The 21981-nt window shown below is 40.4% G+C and overlaps 1 protein-coding gene across 1 annotated transcript in view; it reads right to left on the bottom strand.

Moving 5' to 3' along the window:
* The window catches only part of RYBP (RING1 and YY1 binding protein), a 79638-nt gene extending 61456 nt beyond the window's left edge, over positions 1 to 18182 (bottom strand). Inside the window, exons 1-2 of the mRNA XM_081071677.1 lie at positions 18047 to 18182; positions 17280 to 17405 (exon numbers count right to left, since the gene is read on the bottom strand). Of these exons, the coding sequence (XP_080927803.1) occupies positions 17280 to 17405; positions 18047 to 18078 (158 nt within the window). The 5' untranslated portion in view covers positions 18079 to 18182. The remainder of the gene's footprint in view (positions 1 to 17279; positions 17406 to 18046) is intronic.
* Between the last annotated feature and the right edge of the window lie 3799 nt (positions 18183 to 21981).

The following is a 21981-nucleotide window of genomic DNA, read 5'->3' as shown; positions in this document are numbered from 1 at the left end:
TTTCGTGGGGAATGGACAAAGGGGGAAGGTAAGAGTTCTTTCATTACTTTTGATTCCCCAGTCTTAAAAAGCAAAACATAAAGAAAGTAAATCAACTTTCATTTGCCAGATGCCTTTTGTTTAATTCCAGGATTTGGGGTTTTTTGGCAGAAGGGGAAGGAAGTGATGAGAAGGTTGAAGCCAATGATTAAAGTAAATTTTAGGGTTAGATGAGAAAATTCTAAATCATGTAAGACAACTGGAGACCGAAGCTAATTGCTCCACATTCATCATTCTTACGTTGCTTTCTACTGTAAAGCAGACAAGAGAGGAAGCCAACAAGATTGTTTTCTCTGATTTTAAGTAGCCAGTGGCAGGAATTAAAAATGTGTTCATTCATATACAATAAAAAGTGTTCCACAACTTGAATGCAAATATTTGCTAAACTGAAGGTCAAATTATATCCTCAAGAACAGAGCTATTACAAATGTCTGATTTATCTGCATGCCACAAATATGACTCTTAAAGAACATTCACTGGTCCAAGTCTAGAAAGAATATAAAGAACACAAGAAAACCACATACTATATTTTACTGTCTACAATTCAGGTATGTTTACTCAATTACATAGAGGTAAAAGAGTTTTAAAATGAAAAACTAAGCACCATAAAGTCAATGTTAGAAGTTTCAGCTCTTTCTTCTTTCCTTGAAAATCTGACTCATTAACATCAGGATTACAAAAGTTAAAATGACACAAAACCATCCAAGATATATTTATCATTATTTCAGAGTTTGAAAAGTTTTCCACCTCCCCTTACTGCCTACTACTAAGAAGTTGGAGAACAATAAAAACTGTAAATGTGAATTTCACTTTATAGACCATACAGACGAACTAAAGAGTTACAAATAAAAATCTCACTTCTAATACATTACTTCATATGAAACTATAGAGCCTGGACAAAGGAAAGGGGAAATAGGAAAAGATAACTAGGACCCATTTGTGTGACAAAAATCACTGAACCGGAATCAAAATAAACTTACAGTCATAGCAACAACAACAAAAAAAAAAACACTAAAAAGTACACTTTAAAGAATTTATTGGTCACTGAAACAAATATCCTTATATCAATTTTCTGTGATCATGTTATAAATATAATTAATTCTTAAAATACTGTACACCTTTCAAAACCAAAAGAGGATCATAATGGTTCATCAAGTTATCATTAGTTGATTTAACTATTAGGATTAAGTTTACTACTAAATTTTGCAAAAAAGCTCCCCCTGGCTGCTTGGTATGAAATTTTTGTACAATTTTTTGTACAATTTTTGTAAACATTTCTTAAAACTGGGTATTGATTTTACAAGTTTCCATGTAAACATCTATTTAGAAACCAACTTTGCAGTTCAGCATTAAGCTCTATTTTCACTGAGAATTTATTCTCCAAGTTTGTGCTCCAGTGCTTATTAATAGTTAATAGGTTAATTTAAAATGTAACAAATTCTTTTTACCAAAACATCCCAATACATCATGAGAAATATCTTCTCTCATGAAATTCAGGAGGAGATCAGAGTTCTGAAAAATACTAATAATTCTAAGGCTTCATATAAAACAGTACCAGCTGACAGGGAAAGATCCCCCAGGACTTCACTCCTGACAAATAACAGAAAAAAATCAAATATCTAATGTAATAATCATTTCAAAAAATTATGTAGCCCACCTCTTGAAAATCCTTTACTAAGAACTACAACCATTCTGCTCCTGATTCAGCTGCAAAATTTCAAAGAAAAATACAGACTTCATGATCTTGCCAATTTTAATTCACCTTTTCCTCCTTAAGCCATATTCTTATCTAGAAAGATAAGATATTCTTATCTTATCTATCTTAGTCTCTAGTCACTGTTTTACAAACCTTTCAAGAATTTGTTTCTAAAACCTTGAGCCAGCAAGCACAAAACAATGGAATTTAAGAGGAAGGCATTCTTTAGGAGTTCTGAGAGGGACACACACTGAAGAATTCTATTGTGAAATCAACTATCTCAGCTATAAGCACTAAAGCAGGTATGAACTTGATAGGGAGATAATTAAGGGACCTATCTTAAGAGTAACAATAGATTATGCAAAAATTAGAAACTACAGAGAGAAAGTAAACTAGTGTGGTATTATTTCCAAGTGACTTACAAAGTGTTTTTTTATTTTTATTTTTTATACTGCGGTTTCATTGACATACATCATTCTTATTATATTAGTTTCAGGTGTGTAACATAATGATGCACTATCTGTATGTCCTGTGAAATGATCACAATAGGTCTAGTTAATATCCGTCATCGTACACAGTTATAATTTTTCTTGTGATGACAACTTTTAAGATCTACTCTTAGCAACATTCAAATACGCAAGCGTTTCCTTTTGTTTGATTACTATGGATGGGTGTCTAAATTGAAATCTATAGATTGGGTGGCTGTACAGATGGTAATGTCATTAACAAAGAAAAAAACTAAAGAGAAACCATACGCAATCCTGTGAAGCTGGAAGAGGTCTGAGTCAAGTGCAACTCTGCTATATATACCTTGGATTGGGAATGTAAGTAAGCTCGAAGCCTCATTTCGTTATCTGTAAAATGGAGATATATCTATGTATACATCACAGCCTCTTAAGGGTAAAAAGACAATGTATGAAAGGGGCTTAGCATAGTGTCTGCTCTATGTTCAATACCCATTAAACACTGGCCCTTGTACGCATTATCATTGGGCTGGACGCACATCACCAAGACAGCCTTTGATACGCTGTGTGCCAATGTTCTTCCTGTTACCTAATGAAGCTCTTTCTGGGTCTGTGTTACACTTACAGCACCTAGCTCCTTCAGTAAACAGATGAAAAAATGCGAAGCATGAAAAATGTCCAATGTCCACCTCTTCTATCAGAACCAAGCTTTGCCTTTGGGGCGTGACACAAATATCAACTGTTTCAGTAATACAAACTTTAAAAAAAAAAGATGGACTAGAATCATTCTTGCAATTAAATGATATAACAAGGACTAAGTAAGACACCCCAGGGCTGTAGTACACCTTTCTGCACTTAAACAAAACAAAACAAAAAACACTTCACCTTCCACACCAGGTGTTCTGAGGGGAAGCCCTTATCTTAACCTAAGGGTTTGGTCAGTATGCAATGAATTTCTTAGACTGGGAAAATCAGGTACTAGGATTTGTTACCTACCCATAAATGAACGATTTCAAAATAAAAACATTAATTATAACTTAAATAAGGAAACTTGTTCAGCTATAAATAAACTTTACAATGCCAAAAGGTTTTAACAGACAAATCTTTGCTATTCAGAGATTCTAAAGTGTGTAAGTATCTACTGATATATCTTGGGGGTAGGGGAGTGAGGCATTACAAATTTTCTATATATTTTAGGACAAGTAACTTGGCATTGTATATTTAAGAGACATTTTATTATTTATTATAAACTACCAAAACTGACATAAATCACACTATTTTAGAACTGAAGGAGATATAGAAATCATCTAGTTCTGGGAATTTCAGAAAATTTCAAATATTAATTGCAACCCACAGTTTTAAATCCAAACCTAGCATAGATATCTGTGCATATGTAACGTCTTACAATATGATATTTTAAAGCTTTTACTTATATAACTGAAGTAGCACAAATTATGCACAGTGAGACTTTTAACAATTCTAGGTGCTGAGATTCTCCATACCATTTAATGGAATGATTACATTCCATCAAATTTCATCCAAAAATTCAACCAGGATAGATACATTCCACAATCCTCATAACAGCCCTTCAATGAAGAAAACAACACCAATGCGGAATTTGATGCTGCAGATGCACCGAGATCAGGAATGATGAGTTCTTCATACAGGACTCTGATGGGCTCTTTGTACTATAAGATTGATACTCCTGACTCTATAGTCAAGGTTGGGTAGGCAGGAAGAGGCGTTGTCAGGCAAATCATACAGGGACAAAGGGGAAAAACTCTGAAAAGGCACAGAGAAAAACCAAGGGGCAAAGAACACACCTACCTCCACTTCCACTTCCCCCATCACCACTCCATTTCTAAGCACCAAAATATAATTCTCCTTCTTATAAATACATTTATACCAAAAGTACTTGTCAAAACGAGCTGATAGATTACTATTGTACATCTTATCCTAGAGTACTCAACAACAAATTAGATGTCATGCGACTTCAATTTTCTTAAGTGGAGAAGAAACTGGAAATAAAAGCAGCAATGACTAACAGTGAAAGCAGAATCTACATATTAGAACACAGAAACTGAACATCTAATGATACATATGCTCTGTCTGACTGCCCAGAAAACAAGTGCCATCCACTGCTGCTCTCTGCCTTGGGAGTCAATCTTTCAAACTCACTGCCTCTCGCCATTGATTTGAATGGCGACATGCAATGTTCTTTCAAAAAACTACTTTTCTGAATCAGTCAAGAGATGAACAGCATCTGATTTTAAGGCGGTTAGTATGTATTGCATACTCTCAGTCCATTTTTGTGGATATATTTAACCAAGAGACAGAATAAGAAACACTGAACTTTATAAACAGAAACATCACAACAAGCAAAATAAATCAACTAATCTATACAAGTTTGTGTTAACTTTTTTCATCATCGGTTATCTGATTAGGCTAATACTCTTGGGATAATTCTGAGCAAGGTAGCCATTCAACTGACATATCATTACCCTCTTCTACTTCAAATGGCCTTGGAAGAGGGCCCATTCAAATGTGCTCTTTTTTGAGATGACAAAGGTGGAAGGTATAGAATCAAAAGAATGCAGTGAAAACCCCTTGGTACCCTATTAATTTGTTTAACTACGTCACATTTCTATTCTATTCTACTAACTGGGTAATCACCTCAATCAAATCAATGAAATCAACTAAGTTACTACTTTTCTGAGCCTCCGTTTCTTCAACTGTGAAAGTTGGAATAACAACTACCTCTCAGGATTGCTTTGAGTATTACATTAGGAAAATACGCATAAAACTGGCATGCAAAATGTAAAGTACTATGCAAAGATATAGTATTTGCGAATATCATCCCAAGACTTACAGTCTCAATGTTCAAGTGCCTGGTGCAATATTTTGCACAAGTGCTCAAATTCTGTCCGCTCATTCAGTCATAACTTAAAAGTTAGGGCCCAAATTTTAATTCTAAAAAACAAACAGTGGCTCATGTAGTATTTATATTTTTACTCACTAGTAGTATTATAAAGAAATCAGTCATGTCTTTAGAATGATTAGTCATTCAATCCAACACACACTCCGTTGCAATAATAAAATCACCAACAGTTATATATTGTTTACAGTACGGATTCTGTGCTAGGTCCAGTGCCTAGTATGCTACACACATTCACTCATTTAATCCTTATAATACTCACCTACGGAAAAGTTATTATCCATAGATGAAAAACGAAAGCACAAGTTCAAGTAACATGCCCAAGGCCACAAGGTCAGCAAATGACAGAGCTGGTGTTACTCGAACTCAGGTCTGACACCAAAGCCCTGGCTCTCAACTACTATTATTACTCTCCAACATGGCAACCACTTGCCACATGCGGCTATTGAAACGTGGCCAGTCTGAATTGAGTTATGCTGTAATTGTAAAATGCACACCAGATTTTGAATACCTAGTATGAAAAAGAGAATGTAAGACATCTCACTGCAATTTTCTACTGATTAATGTTGATATGATAGTATTTTGGATATATTGGAATAAATAAAATGTATTTAAATTATTTTTAAATTCCTTTCACCAGCTTCTTCTTACGTTTTTACTGTGGCTACTAGAAAGTTTAAATTTACGTGTGCCTTGCAATGCATAGACTTATACTGGACAGCACTAATTTAGAACATCATACAGGGTATCTTATAATACAAAAAGCACAAAATAACTTTAAATTGTAAACATAACACGTTTTAAAATACAGATACTTTCCAAACTTAATACTAAATTAGTGTAAAACCAAAACTTTAAAATCCCTTAATGTAAAAATATAGTTCTGCTTATTTAAATTTCAATATTCCACAATAAGATCATTCTTTGAATGTCATAAAAAAATTGGTCTTCCAACTATAAAAGTGATACCTATTCATCCACAGAAATTATAGAAAAGCACACACAAAAAAGAATCCATCATCCCACCACTCAGAATTAATCTTCTGATCATGGGTGTACATTAAATGGTGTGAAATATTACAGTGGGACCATATTGTTCATTATTTTGTAACTTGTTTTTTTCTATTACATTTTCTTTTACGATCCTTTCTAAAATTTTTGTTAAATTTTTATTTTGAAATAATCATAGGTTCGCAAGAAGTTGCAAAAATAGTATGATCCCATATACCCTTCATCCAGTTTCCGTGAAATGGAGGCTCTTGATTACAGTACATCAAAACCAGCAAATCGGTACGTGTGTATATAGGTCTATGCCATCTTATCACATGTAGATTCATACAACCATGACCACAATCAAGATACAGATCTAGAGAGCATTTGAGATCTTGCTTCCTCACATGTCATCAGTTTCAAACTCTTATAAATTTTTTTTTTAAAAAGATACAGATCTATTTCATTACCACAAAGATCTCCCTCTTGCTACCCCTTTACAGTCATACGCCCATCTCCCTTCTCCAGCCTCACAAGCCCTAAATCTTGGCAACCACTGCAAAATATTCCATACTTTTGTAACAATTCCCTGCTGATTCCTACGTAAATAAAAATTTACAAAATTTCACTGAATCTTGGCAACCACTGCAAAATATTCCATACTTTTGTAACAATTCTCTGCTGATTCCTATGTAAATAAAAATTTACAAAATTTCACTAAAAATTTTCATTTTTAGTTATAATGATGCAATTAATATACCTGTACTTACACAGAAATTTTTACAGGCAGATCACACAAATTCCTAGAAGTTAAATTGTTAGGTCACAGGGTACAAACATTTTAACGGTATTTGATACCAACTAACATAATGGCCTTCAGAAAATTTGTATCAACTCACACACCCATCAAAGGTCTGTGAGAATGTATTTCCTAGCTTCACGAAAACTTTTTTTAATCTTTAAAATTTGACTTGTCAAATAAAGTTATCTAGGGCTGGCCCGGTGGCTCAGGTGGTTGGAACGCCTTGCTCCTAACGCCAAGGTCACTGGTTTGATTCCCACATGGGCCAGTAAGCTGTGCCCCCTACAGGTAAGACTGTGAACAACAGCTCTCCCTGGAGCTGGGCTGCAGTGTGCTGCCAGGAGTGGCCGGTGGCCAGCGGTGGCCAGCGTGAGAGGCCGGCAGCCCAGCTGGCGAGAGCTGCCTGAGCTGGGGAGAGAGCAAGGCTCATAATACCAGCATGGGCCAGGGAGCTGCACAATTAGACTGAGAAACAACAGCTTGAACCAGAGTGTGGGGGGGGGGGGGCAGGAGGGAGAAGAAAAGGGGGAAGAACGGGGGTGGGAGGGATGTTATCTTGTTTTGTGTAACAAGAAAGGTTATATGCTTCTCATCTTTTCTAACTTAATTCGTACTTTTTATTAACCTGTTCATGTTCTCCACCAACATGTCAATGGAACGTTGGTTTATTATAAGGCCTGGTTCTAACATGTTGCAAAGAAACAGGCTTTTAAAATACATATATCTGGAATCCAATGCAAGTGTCAGTAATGTAAGGCAATAGCTGATTTTATAATGTAAAAGAGTTACAAGTTTAGCTGACACGGTCCCCCAATTTGTAAACTTTCCTATACTCCACACAACATAGTTAGTAATTAAGAAATCACCTCAAGTGGCAGCTCTAGATTTAAAACATGGTTCCTAGAATGTGGGATCACTTACTTCTCTCTGAATTCACCTTGAAAGGCCAAGACATTATCTTCCATTAACAAACATCAACAACTCTATTCGGCTTCATTAGTAAGCCACGCTGAATGCTGTTTGAGGTCATCTAAACCAGTTCTCAAAGTGTGCTCCCCACACCAGCAGCAAGCAACATTGCCTGGGAACTTGTAAGAAATGTACATTCTTGGGCCCTACCCCAGACCTACTTAATAAAAAACTCTGGGGATGGGACCTAGCAGTGTGTTTCATCAAGCCTTCCAGGTGATTCTGATGCATGCTAAAGTTTAAGAACCATCGATCTAAACAAATTTAGTATAAAAACATTAAATCTAGGTTCGCTTATATACTTGATTGTTCCCTAATAAAGAACTTGGGAGAAGTTCAAGTTAATCATGCTACAGATACTAAGAATTCAATGACACATTTTCATTCTTCCCCAAATTAGAACAATCCAAAAAGAAAACTGGAAACTGGATTTTAGCTTTATGTTCTACAAATAGGATCCTAAAACCATGAAGTGTTCAGAAAAATTTTCCCTTAGAATAATCCAAAATGAACTGTATAAACAAATCGGAACACATCTTTCAAATCAAGAGAGTCAGTTTGTTTCACCTCACACACTTTCTGATTCCCTACTCCCACATGGAACTACCATCTACAACACTTTGAAAATTCAACCAACTAGCATATTAAAACATAATATCTGGAAAACTATAGTTACTCAAATAGTTGTGGTCCAGTGAATAAATACATTGCTTAATAAATAAAAATAATTTTAGATGGTAGGATTAAGGGTGACCTTTATTTGTTTTTGTCCCAAATTTTCTGTAATAAGCAAGTATTACCTTCTAACTAAAATAAAGGACAAAGAACCAGTGACTAATGATAAAGAAAATTAACCTACAGAACATCAGTCAGTATTTTTTAAATTTTACCAACGTTCACTGATAATCTTTCTTTTATCTATATGATAAAAACTTACAAGATGCTATGGTAATGCCAGATAAACAGAGCTCCCGCCTTCAAGAAACTTATTACACGTAGTTTGAAGTTAGAACTGAACATATCCTGTGTATTAGCCCAGCAACAAAACCGATATGGAGTACTAACTACAGGAGCTAGGCTCAGTGTCCCAACTCCCTTCCAGTAACATCCTACAGATGTGTTAGGCTTGGCTAATCCCAGTATCCCAACCTCCAGACTACAAAGAAGGGTCCAGGAATGGGCAAACGACGGGTCCTGATTCCCACAGTTTTTCCTTTGATTCTGAGTTCAAATGGTATTCTTGTCATTACTGGCTAAATGGTCCAGTAAATTCATTATTTTTTGTTTTGTTTTGACGTAAGGTAGTTTTTGAGTTAAATTCCTATTTCTTGCAACCTTGAATATTCTTGCAGCACCTAAGATACGAAACAACTTTTAGTTTTGTAAAATAATGAAGAGAACAGTGTATAACCCTTATAACTTACAATTGAAGTCTGACCTGTTCTTAGAAAGCAGTCAACATGTTTGTTTTCCACCTTCAACTAACCACCATGCACTCTGTGTGTTTTAAGACAATATACTGATGAAACTGGCATCTTACATTGCACTTAATTTCTTGTCTCTCCCAAAGGCTATCAAAGTTTCATCTTAAATTGTATTGCTATGACTCTTAAATTAGAGGAAAATGTTTTGAAAAGTTTTAAGATGAATTTTTTACATATCCCTTCCACTAGTTTCTTTTCCCAAAGAATAAATAAGGTAGATTTTTCTAAATTGACAAATGGAGAAAAAGAGAGCAGGAATAGCTAATCCTATTAAAAAATAAAAATTTCACTGTTTACTTTGTGATTTCAACTATGATTTCTGTGTAACACAGTTTATTTGCATTGCATTTACCGGAGAATTCAACACTGACACCGAAGTCTGTGTCAATCACTGCACGGAACTGAAATTATAGCTAAATAAGTGAATGAGTCAAGATTTCCAACAGAAATAATCCAAATTACCAAACAAAATAGTAATGTACACCATGTACAACCATAAAGTTATGGATATGTTGACCCAAGAGAACTTACACAATGGACAGCATACCATTTTTAACACCTGAAGTAGTGTTCTGTAGCCATTTTTAACCATCTTGCAAGCACTGGTCAAGTTCCTTATCTTATCTATCACACCTCTAAATTGTTTTTGCACAATGACTGACCCTCTGCTTTACCAGACTTTTCAATATGACTTGTGACTGCTTAAAGCACCAAATGGGCAACGAAAAAAGAATTCAGAATCATCACAGTTATTTAAGTGTGCTATAAAGCTCTGAAGCTAAAAACCACTCCAGAAAGTACTTTAAATGCACTGCCTACAGATTTCAAGGCTGTAGTTCAGTGTTTAATTTCTAGTACGTTTCGAAAACAAACCAGAAAAATAGGACTACTACTTTTAAGGACGCACTTCATAAAGATAACTTCCCCTAACATTACGCACACAAGATGCAAGCCCTAAATGAAAGTTTAACTGGAACAGTTAAAGAGGGCTCCAATTGAAACTCCAAGTCTTCATTTATTCTATATACATTACTGAACCCCTGCCAAGAGGCAGGCACTGTAACAGACAGGAAAATAAAACCATGAAAAGAAAGGTCCCACACTCAACATAACAAAGGCAAACCAATGAAAATGCACTGCAACTGTTACACATCTATGGGGGGCAATGAAAAGGCTTCCTGAGACATCCAGAGGGACAAACAGACGTCAGCTAGGCCACAAAAGCGAGGAAAAGCACTTCAGGAAAAAACCCAGAGGAAAAGAATGGGTGAAGGTATGGAAACGAGACATCATGGTCCATGCTTGGAAAACACCAAACAGTTTGGCATGAAACACACATGCTGTACGTGGAGGACAGGTGGGATGGTGGCAGACTGCTTCCAGAAATTCTAAAGAAACAAACAAGACCAAATCAGAAGCCCCTTGTGATGCTCAAGATTTGGACTATATCCTAAAGGCAATAAGGACCAAGAAATAATTTAAGTTATTCAAGTGGAGAGGCCCAAAAACCAGCTGGATTCTTTGTCATGCAAATGTGTGTGTAGGGGGGGGAGTGGTGACAGGTGGTTAATAAATAGTATTTGGGAATTATCAGTATGTGGGAAGAAGTGGAAAGGTGTGAATCACACCTGAAAAGAGTAAACAGTTAATAAGGAGGTAGAAAGAGGCAAAGAACTAACTTGCATCAGCCTCTACAGCAAACCCTACATCCCAGAAACACGAAAGCCTAGTTTAAATCCCAGATTGAGTGAGACCTTCCCCAGTGTCCCACCCCCAGACTGTCTCTACCTCCTCCAAAAAGCACTTATGTTCTCCACCATGTACTCATTCATTCCACGACTACCATGAAGTTCATTCAATCAATGGGTGCTTTACACCATCTGTTTTCTTTGTATGGTCTTTTCACCTATCACCTAACCAAGTTTGTTAGGTTCCCTGAATGCAGGAATTCTGTCTATTTAATCAATGCCTTGAAATATAAATGAGTGATGAACAATACTACAGATGAGAGGCAAAGTATATCATGTACCTACAGTACGTACTCTAGAAAGCTCCACACATCGTTTTATTCCTTTCACCTAATGATGTATGGGTTTACGCTACTGCTGGGAGGAGATAGTGTTCAAGTCTGTAGGTAATGAAGACAAGTCAGGAGAGATCCTATCTCTACAATGTCTAAGGGTCTGCATACAAAAAATTGAGTTCTAAGACATCCTTAGGACTAAACGGCACCACAAGAACAATACACAACAACTGGGATGGATCTCACCAACAATGAGTGGAAGAAGCCAGACCCAGAAGTACACATACTATATGACTCCACTATATTAAGTTCAAAAACAAGCAAAACATATCTCTGGTGTTAGAAGCCAGGAGAGTGGCTAGAGTAGAAACAGTGACTACAGAGCACACAGGGGCTTCTGGGGTTCTCGTCATGTTCTGTGTCTTAATGTAAGTGCTGGTTACACAGGTGTGTTCACATTGTGAAAGTTCATCAAGCCTTATAATTTATTTGCACACTTCTATGTATACTACAGTTCAAAACATTTACTTATGAGTAAATACGCAAAAAAAGAGGCGAGGAGTACCAGCGATGGAGGGTATAAAGGAAGATGCCACACCACGAAGAGAAAAGGCCCTGGTGATGGGGCAAAAGAGAAAACGGGACCCAAATCGATTGCAGACTGTTTTAGTACAGGTTGGAAAGGAGACAGTTAGAGACCCACTATCACCTAAAGCAGTAATGGACTGAATTAGTGCTGATAACTATTTTGGTAAACTACAGCTACTTACGGAAGCTTTTATTAATCTTAAGATTTCTTCAGCATCTATAGAAGCACACGAGAAAGGTATGCCATGTGAATAAATAACACAGAACCTCCAATTCTTGTAACTAATAGGATATACTGGCAAATCAGCTGGCCTGGGTTTAGTCTATGACAAGCAACTAAAAAAAGTTGAGCAGTCTGTGCACAAAGGCTCCAACTCTAAACTGTCCCCAAACATATGAGCTAAATGGCACAAGTAAACCTACAGAAATAACTATGCCCTTGCTCCAAAAGGAAGCAGCATTAATGCTTCCTCAAAAGGCAGGTGTCTCCACAGTCTATAAAGCAGACACTGCATCCACTTCTCATCACTCTCAAGTTCCCAAACCTGCTCTAAATTCTTAGTAGCACTTATCACTAGCTGGTATTATCTGATTTTTCTGTTTACTTGTTTCTTTTCTCTTCCTCTCCACGGAATTTTAAGCTCAGTAAGAACACGGTCCTTGTCTGCCTTTACAGAACTTCACCCAGAACTCAGGTGTCTGTGTGCTCAATAAAAACTTGTCAAACAACCACAACTACCCAGATAATTTACTTTAAGGTTACAAACTATACATAAGATCTAGTCAGTACCAATAAATCAGTAAGTCCAACGTAACACCAAATACAAAATAAATTGTCACTCTGTTTCTGGGTAAGAGTGATTGATCCAGCTTTTGTACCAGCTTTAAGGCCGAAAGGTTTGGTGATTTGGAAGACAGGTAATTTTCTGACCTATGTTATGGGGAAATTTTATGAAAGACAAACACTACAATAAAACCAATGTGACCTAAGGATAGTGGTGGATGAGCCAGGACCTTGGGGAAGAGCCCAAGCTCTGTTCCAGGTTAGTTACCTACTCCCTTGCTGCCTGGGAGTTTTCCTATCTGAGCACTATTACAGGATGATGCACTTTTGAAGCTTCCAGCAAAGATCAAAACTTTGACATTATCACTAAATGTGTGTTTCTCCCTAAAACTCCTAAAGTACTTCACTACTACTGAAGATATTTTCAGTTGTCAAGGTATCTAAATTTAAGAGAAAACGTCCAAAATTACAACTGCAAAGAATCAGGGAACAAGGAAAACATTTTACACACAAAACAACCGAGTACCAAGTTCCAATTCAACAATCTAAGTACCAACTTTTTTATTAAGCTACATAATCTTTTAACGCATCTAAAGTAAATTCCTCATATTTCCTTCCCTGTAACATCTCTAAAAACAGTACACTTTTCAGAGGGATAATGTTCAAATAAACAAGGATTAAATAAAACCTAATTTCAACTCAACACTAGGATAAAATGTGGAGTCAAAGACTAGAAAAGTTCTAAATCTATGGTAATTACCCAAAGCAAAAAATTTCCAATTTTTCAAGTTGAGTGTGATTTAAGCAGTAACTGAAGTTCAAAATGCAGCACTACTGTCAAAGAACCATTCATCAACAAGAGCTGCAGCAATGTCTTGGTAATTTTTATTTTACAATAAAGACATCACTACATTCAGAGAAATAACAAGACCAGAAGTAAAATATATTTATCACTAAGTCTAAAGGTTATTATGCCCAACACTCAAGAACTTCAATTTAACAATGGTTAAATTTGTGGGGATTTTTTTTTTCTTTTTCTTCTAAAAGCTGGTATCTTCTTTCATGAAACTGGCAAGTGGGCTGGGAAATACTACTTTAGCTATCACTTAGACAAGGGATAGTGATTCTTCCCCAACTACCACCACCTTACATACACAGTCCGTTATTTTTCACCTTGAAAGGCTTAGAGTACATCAGCATGATGGGTCTGAAGAGGCATCCTTCCCAGCTACAGGTGACTCCTCCATGTTCTAGTGTTATAGACTACTTAAAAGTGTATCACACAGCAGGCATGGGGAAATCATATGATGTGACGGAAATGTTCTAAACCGGTTTATAGTGATGGCTGCACAGCTCTTCAAAATTACTAAAAATCAATGAATTATACACTTACAATTGGTGGATTTTAAGGTATGTAAATCACATCTCAATAAAGCTATAAAAAAAGATAACCACAGCAAGGGATAGAGACCTACTACATAATTGATAATATATCCAAAATACAGAGTAGAGACTCCCCCCTAAACCTCCAAGTAGCCTATTAAACATCCCCTACTTCTTCCCTTAACATGTTTCTTAGGAGTTTCTGACATTCTTTTCATTCTGCTCTATGCTGCTCCAAGAAGCATAAAGACTTTCTAATCATTTTCATGATTCCACCTGCAGAATAAAATATATCTGGTCCACAAGGCAATATTAGTGAAGAGTTGGTAGGTGGTTTCGTAGAAATCAATATTCCTTGCCCAGAAGAAACAGGGGGAAGGGGACTCCTAATTGATCCCCCAAGCCAGACTGCGCCAATCTCTCATACGGTAGCTCTTTATTTATAGCTCTTAGGGCCTTTATAACTTGGGAGTATGGTCATTCCACTGCATGTTCTACCAACCTTTAACACCCTGCTCCCCTCCCCAATGTCTTGAGCAGTATTTTTCACATCCTGGGATTAATAAATGTTATTTGGATAAATGACAGTATTTTCCTAATCAAATTGAAGAATATTAATTCTATCTTCAGAGGCTAAATACAGTTCTGTGTCTTACTGGACACCACTAATTCAAAGCTGACTTCCTTGTTTGACTGGTAGATGGCAACAATGATGAACTAACTAGCCAGTTAACCACTGGCTAACCAATCAGGTAGGCTGCCATACCAAACACCAACTCAGAATAATAAAACCCAACTTCTACATCAGTCAAAAGGTTAGAAAAACTCTTTTATTACTTAAAAATTATTCTAAAAATCACAAGTTTTTGCCTATTACCCAGTGTCCAAAACCCAACAAGTTTTCTACTGCCATCAATATCAACTCTGATTAAACTATGCAAATCAGAAAATGTCAAACCTTTGAGGTATTGAAAAAATTACATGAAAAAAGCTCCGGGAAAAAACATAGTAACTATGATCACAGATAAAGTAACCAATAATACACTGGATAGGACAGGATGAAAACCTGAGAAATTTCACCTTTCTTTCCGCACACATGAAGCCCATTCATAACAAGAAAGCCAAAATGTTATCTGCCTTCTTTCCAATTAAAGATGACTTCTTTAATAGATCTAATACCAAAATATTGACAGTAACCAAAATGAAACAAATTTAAGGGCTATGTAAGGGCACCTACTGTGAGCTGGTAAGAGTTTAAGTCCTTAGATCTCTGAAATCTGTGTTCACAGCCTACTACTCAACAACAGACATCAAAAAATTACACGAAGATCCTTTAAGACAGTAGGTAAGTATTCCGCTCCTGAATGGAGTCTAAAATGTTTTCATTATTAATAATTTAATGTTTCTTTAAAAAACTGATTTTCACTGTCATAATCTGTGACTGAAAAAACTTTAAACATTTTTCATTGATGAGTCAGGTTTTAATACATGTAGAAACTGAAATGTACTTCACTATGTGATAATTATTCCCAGCAATACATCAGATGTAAACTTTTGAATTTGGGTAAGTTTCTTTTCACCACTAAAGTTTCAAGTTCTTAGGAGTTTCCTAGTCATTTACTTGAGCATCATCTACGGTAACACTCAAAGCAAAACCACAATAAAGAGGTTTGGCCTCTGTGGGATTCTACATGTTAAAAAAAAAAAAATATTCATAAATAAAATACAATCAATACTACTTTAAATAACACATACGTTTCTCAACTTTCATGCCATTTGATGGAATGACGTGTTTTAGATAGCAAAACAAAATCTATTAAGCTCCCAATGAGGTTGTTTTATCTTAACTAACCTATAACACAAAAATATTAACATGAATTTACTTTAAAAACTACTCATGGTGAAAATACTGTCACTTCTTGAATATTTTTGTTCAAAGGTCTCATTACCTAAAGAGATAGTGGAACTCACAGAACTGTTCCACCAGTAACTGGGCCCATTCATCCCAGAGATATATTCTCTAGGTGGCCCAATATCCTATTTAATCCCAGTTATAAATAAAGCAATGAAATCCTAACAGGACACATTCATTTAGTCAAAGAACAATATCCAGTCAAAACTATGGAGTACTACTACATAGTCATATTGGAAAGCCACCAATTCAAAAACAAGTTTCTGATGAAATGAGACTTTTGGCAAAGCATTCAAGGATCCACCAGGAATTCATTCATTTTTGTCTCCAGTTCACACACATACCCCAATGTCTGCCCATTAAATGACATCAAGACTAGTTTAACTTCAAACTTTAGCATCACTGAAACAAATTCAAGGTACAAGTCAAAAGTTGACTGGAAAACCACAAAAATTAGCTTTGGCATTTTCTTCTTGTATATCCAAATGTTAAATATGGAGTGAACTCGTTTTGATGCCAGATGCAGTTTACTACCTTCACCAAAATGAAAATAAATTCTTTCAACACTCTTTTTACTATAATAGTTTCAAACACCAACTTCAATATAGTCAGTCACCTATTCACTTCACCATTTTGCAAAATCATCCTCCATCACCACTCTACATAAGCTAATCAGAAAAAAACCAAACTGTCAACTCAGACTTCCAAAAAATGCACTTCCTTTATCAAGCCCCAACATTTGTTTTCAAGTGTAAGAAAATAGACATTTGCAGCTCAAAACAGGAAAAGCACAAGCAGCGTTACTGTACGAGCACCACTAAATTTCTCAGAGGACAATAATTCAAGACAAGCAAATTAAAAAACGTGCTACGCATGGCAAAGATAAAAGGTCTGTGTCCTACAATCCATAGCAAAACTACTGCTCCCTCTGTTTTTGAGCAAATACCAGTGAGAACACAAGTGTAAAATAAATTCAACGTCTGTTTGAAATAAAACGAAACCTTGGGAAAATTCCTTCCCATAAATTTTATTGAACACGAGACTTTGCCCCCAACACGAAATGCCAGCAAAACCGCATTGTCACCCACCCCCAGACGCAGAAAAGGCCGTCATCAACAAGTGGGAAAGGGGACGGAAAGTGGAGCTGCCTGGCCTGTCCACCGCGGAAGGGAAAGTCCTGTAACAAAAGGTAACGCAGATCTTCCAGTACCTGGTGGAGGTGCCTTTCCGCACGTCGCAGATGCTGCACTTGAAGGCTTCCGCGCTGTTCCTGAAGGTGCAGACGCTACAGTCCCAAAAGCCTTCGTCTGCCGCAGGTTTCGCTTGTCGTTTCGGCCTTGGGGCGGCGAGGGGTGGGGGACGGGGAGAGAGGCGGGGAGCGGGAGGGGGACAGCACATCGCAGGCGCCGGTGAGCCGCCGTCATCGCGCGGACCCGGCGCCGGGAACTTCGCCCGGCGACCACCCAGCCACCCAGCCTTCCGCGGACGCGGGGTGCACGGGGCGCCCCCCGCACCCGGCCGCCTGGGCCCGGGCCGAGCAGCCGCGCACAGCCGGCGGCGGCGCCCGGGGAAGGGCCCGGGCGGCGCAGGAAGCGGGCCGACTCGCGGACTGGAGCTCGGGGCTGGGGGGCCGCGAGGGGAGCCGCGGGCCGGATCCGGCGCCCGCCCGCTCCCCTCCCACGCTCGCGCCCGCCCGCCCCACCTGGTTAAATCTCCCTTTGTCTGGGAGGAGCGGCGGCGGCGGCGGCCGGCGGCCGAGGAGGAGCCGCCATGGCTGCGGCGCGCACGGCCGCCGGCCCCCGCGGGAGCCCCAGCGCGCCCCGCCGCCCCGCCGCCCCCGCCTCCCCCGCGCCCGGATCTCCATCTTAGCGGCGCCTCCCCCCGCCCGGGCGGCCCCGGGGCCTAGTCGTCGCCGGCCCCCGCCCGCCCCCAGCCCTCCCTCCCTCCCCTTCCGCCCCCTCAGCTCTGAGCAGGTACCTGGTCGGGCTCTTCTTGTCGCCCATGGTCATGGATGGGCTGTACCCCCGCCCCCCCAAAGCTGAACCCGGCGCCGCTAGAAGGAGAAACGCCGTCCGGGGAGTCGTCTCGGACCGACCCCCCTCCCTCCCCCGCGCCCGCCCGCCCGCCCTCAGCCGCTGGGGCCCGAGCCGCCGCCGCCGCCGCCGCCAGTCTCCGGACGAGACTAGTCCCCTCCAGCGCCGCCTCCGCCGAGTGACTGACGAGGGGCGGGGCCGGGCGCCGCGCGTCACGCGCCTTGCGGCCAATGGGAGGGCGGTGGCCTGCGCCGCGAGGACGGGGGCGGGGCGCTGGGGTGGGCGTGGCGTGGCGGACGTGGGCCGGGCCGTCGGTGTGCGTGCCCCGGAGTGTGTGCACGCTGGGGGCGCGCGTGCCTGCTGGTGGCTCCGCGGCCAGGCGCGGCGGAGCGTGCGAGCCCGGCGGGGCGCACGTGGCGGTGCCCGGGGGCCGGCGATCAGCTTCGCGTCCGGCACGGCCGCTGGGTGAAGCTGTCCCCGTGACCCAAGCCGCCCTGGGGAAGTAGTTCCGCTCAGTTTGCTCACACCTCTGGGGTTTGCAACGGCCGCGCCTGTACCAACGCCTCGAGGCTTGCAGTGCCACGGGAGCCAGCAGGGCCTCTTTGGCCCGGGTCCCCCCGCACCCTTCTGCTCCTCCGGCACGCGGAGCTTTGACTAGGCTTCCCCTGAAGTCCCCGCCTCCAGCCCATACTCCGGCCTTAAACCCTTCCCAGGCCCCTGACGCAAGAGGGAACTGTGCAAAAAGGGTGTGGCACGATGAAAGGTCCCCGAGGCTGGACGCAGCTCCCGCGGCCGGACCGCCGCTGCACCCACCCGACCCGAGCCGGCATGGGGCGGTTCCCTAGGGAAGTGGCTGCTGGAATCCTGGCAGCCACGTGCCAGCGAACCGTGGGCCTCAAATCCATCTATAAAATGAGGCTAATAATCCTCCTCCTGACGTGGTTTGGAAAATTCAGACTTAATGCAAGAAAAGCACGCAGGTCAGTGCCTCGGTCTTCGGAAGGACCAAAACAAAATGCTGGGTTGAGAACTATCATAATGGGGCCTGGGTAGTGTACTCTTTCCCCCACTTCACGAGATTTTGAAGATAAGGAACACGCAGTACCCTTTTCTCTCTGCCCTGCCCCAAGAATGCTTACCAAACTGGCTCAGGACCCTCTGCCCTCAGGCACTGGGGAAGGGGGGTGAGGACTCTGGTAGGGGGTGGACCCCAGATGACAAGATAAAAGGCTTGGCTGGGCTGAAGCCTTGGGTGGGGTGGAACAGGGTCAAAGAATACTGCTGGAAGTTGGGGGAAGGGGTGTAGAGGGAAGATAAGACAGGCCCTGGGCATCCACTGTGCTAAGCCCTGTTTATATGCAAACACAAAGTCGGTTATTATCAGGACTGCGCCGCTGAAGGGAAGCATACGCAGACTGAGTGCCCAGGGAGCAGGAAGTTCTAGGATCAGTTCAGGGATCAGAAGCCAGAGAATAAGAGGGAGGGAATGTGTCAACTCTAAGCTTGCTCAGCACACACTGTCCTTTCCAGGCAGGCACGACCTAGAGGGCCAGGAGCCACAGCGCTGTTTAGTGTCAGCCCTCCTGGCCACTCTCACTGCTGCCCCTGCCTTCTCAGGAAGGGAGGGAAGAAAAGGAGGAAGAGAAGGAGGGAGGCATGGGTGTGGGGCGGAGGGCCAAAGGAGCCTGAGAAAGCCAAGGGGCTGCCCACCAGCCATGGCCCAGTGCCTACAGCCTTGGCCTCTGGTGCTGCCTGGCATGCTCCCAGGACTCCACCCCTGGTGGAAGGTACTGAAAGAAAAGGAGCATTAAGAAATCCCAGCAGGAGGAGTGGCCTCTGGGGAGGAGAACTGGGTAGCTGGGAGCCATAGGTAGTGGGAAGGAGACTGACTTTATTATTATGATATATGTAAAGGACACAAATCATTTCTCACCACTGAATTGTTTGTATCTAACTACTACACCTTTGTATCCACCATCCAGATCAAGATACAGAACATTTTCATCCTTCCAGTGAGTTGTTCTCCTCCAGCTAACCACTATTCCATCTTCTGTTACCAAAGATTAGCTTTGCCTATTTATGAATATCATATACATGGGTCATATGCTATGTCCTCATGTGGCTGGCACCTTTTTCTCAACATAATATTCGTGATAGTCATCCATATCGTTGCCTATATCAGAAGTTCATTTTTGTTTGTGTACCTAAGTGTGTAAAATTCCATTGTAAATTCAAGGTAATTTAGTTATCCATAGGAGACTGACTTTTTTTTATTGTATTTCTTTTAGTATCCTTGACCTTTTCACCTTTTCAAAAAAGGACAAAGTTTAAAAAATGTTTTTAAGAAAGAAGTTCCACTATAGAGAACTAATTTCTAAGGACATATCAGACCTACACATCACCATGTGGTTGTAACTGTAGGGGCTCCAATTTCATTCACAAGTTAGAGGTAAAGATCTACTGAAATTCTCCTTGTAGTTACAGGAGCCAGGCAGCGCTACTTCTGGAGCTCTAGGCAGAGCATCAGACTATGATTCTAGAGCCATGGTTTCAACCTGAGCTGGGTAGGGGACAAACCGTCCTCACTGTGTTGCCTTGAACCAGTGTAGCTTGAGGGGATGACACCCTCCTGGGCTCCTCCATTTCCTATCTTGAACTTCCATTTCATGTTTCACTTGAAGGAAGGGTTCTGCTTTAAAAATTATTTGAAATGTCTCTTCAGGTCCTCTGTCCATTTTTCAATTGGGTTGTTTGTTTTTTTGTTGTTGAGTTTCATGAGTTCCTTGTATATTTTGGATATTAGCCCCTTATCAGAGGAACTGTTTGCAAAAATCTTCTCCCATTCAGTTGGTTGGGTAAAGGGGATCAAATATATGGTGATGGAAGGAGAACTGACTCTGGGTGGTGAACACACAATGGGATTTATAGACGATGTAATACAGAATTGTACACCTGAAATCTATGTAAATTTACTAACAATTGTCACCCCAATAAAATTAATTAAAAAAAAAAAATTATTTGAAACCCATGGTTTTAAAATAGCTGCTGATTAGAAGCGCTCTCCAAAACTGCCGCAGGTAAGTGATTCCACACATACGTTGCGGAAATTAAAAGACCATATTCTGCCTGCCTTCCCCTTTACTTCAGTCACAATGGCTTCTTTGCTGTTCCCGGAAGTTGCTCTCCCACTTCAGGGAGCTTGCACTTGCTGTTCTGTCTGCCTGAAATGCTTTCCCCAGATACCCACATTTTCAGCCATCTCACGTCCTTTAGGTCTTTGTTCAAAAGTCACATTCTTAAGGAGGTTTTCTCTGGTCACCCAATCTAAAAATTTCATACATCAGCCCACAACCTGATGCCTTGTGTTCCTCTTCACTGCTTTACTTTTCTCTCCTTAGCAGTTATCAACATCTAACATACCATGAAGTTATCTTGTGTAGCACGTCTTGCCCCAATAGAATATAAACTTCATAATGGCAAGGAATTTTTTTCTCTTTTTTCCCCCTCACTGTTATCTATAAGTACCTGGGAAATATGCATTAAAGAGATTTTTTTTTCATTCAACAATAGTAATTTACTGAGCATCAACTAGGTGGCATGCCCCATACCAGGGACTGGAAGATCAGACAAACAAGATAGACTTGATTCCTAATCTTTTGGACTTTACATTCCAGTTGAGGAGCCAAATTTTATACAGTTAATTAACTATGATTGTGACAGTTGCTACAATGACCAAGTACAGGATGACCAAGTACAATGACCAAGTGGAGAGGGCATTAAGGAAGGGGGAGGGTTCCCGAAAAAGTTAAGGTAGCCTGGAAGAGAAGAGTGTTCAAGGGTATGCTGTTGGGAGGACCTGAAGGCAAGCAGCTGTGGCAG

The sequence above is a fragment of the Rhinolophus hipposideros genome (assembly GCF_964194185.1).
Source record: "Rhinolophus hipposideros genome assembly, chromosome: 14".
NCBI classification, from domain to species: domain Eukaryota; kingdom Metazoa; phylum Chordata; class Mammalia; order Chiroptera; family Rhinolophidae; genus Rhinolophus; species Rhinolophus hipposideros.
This window is presented reverse-complemented; position numbering and strand designations above follow the sequence as displayed.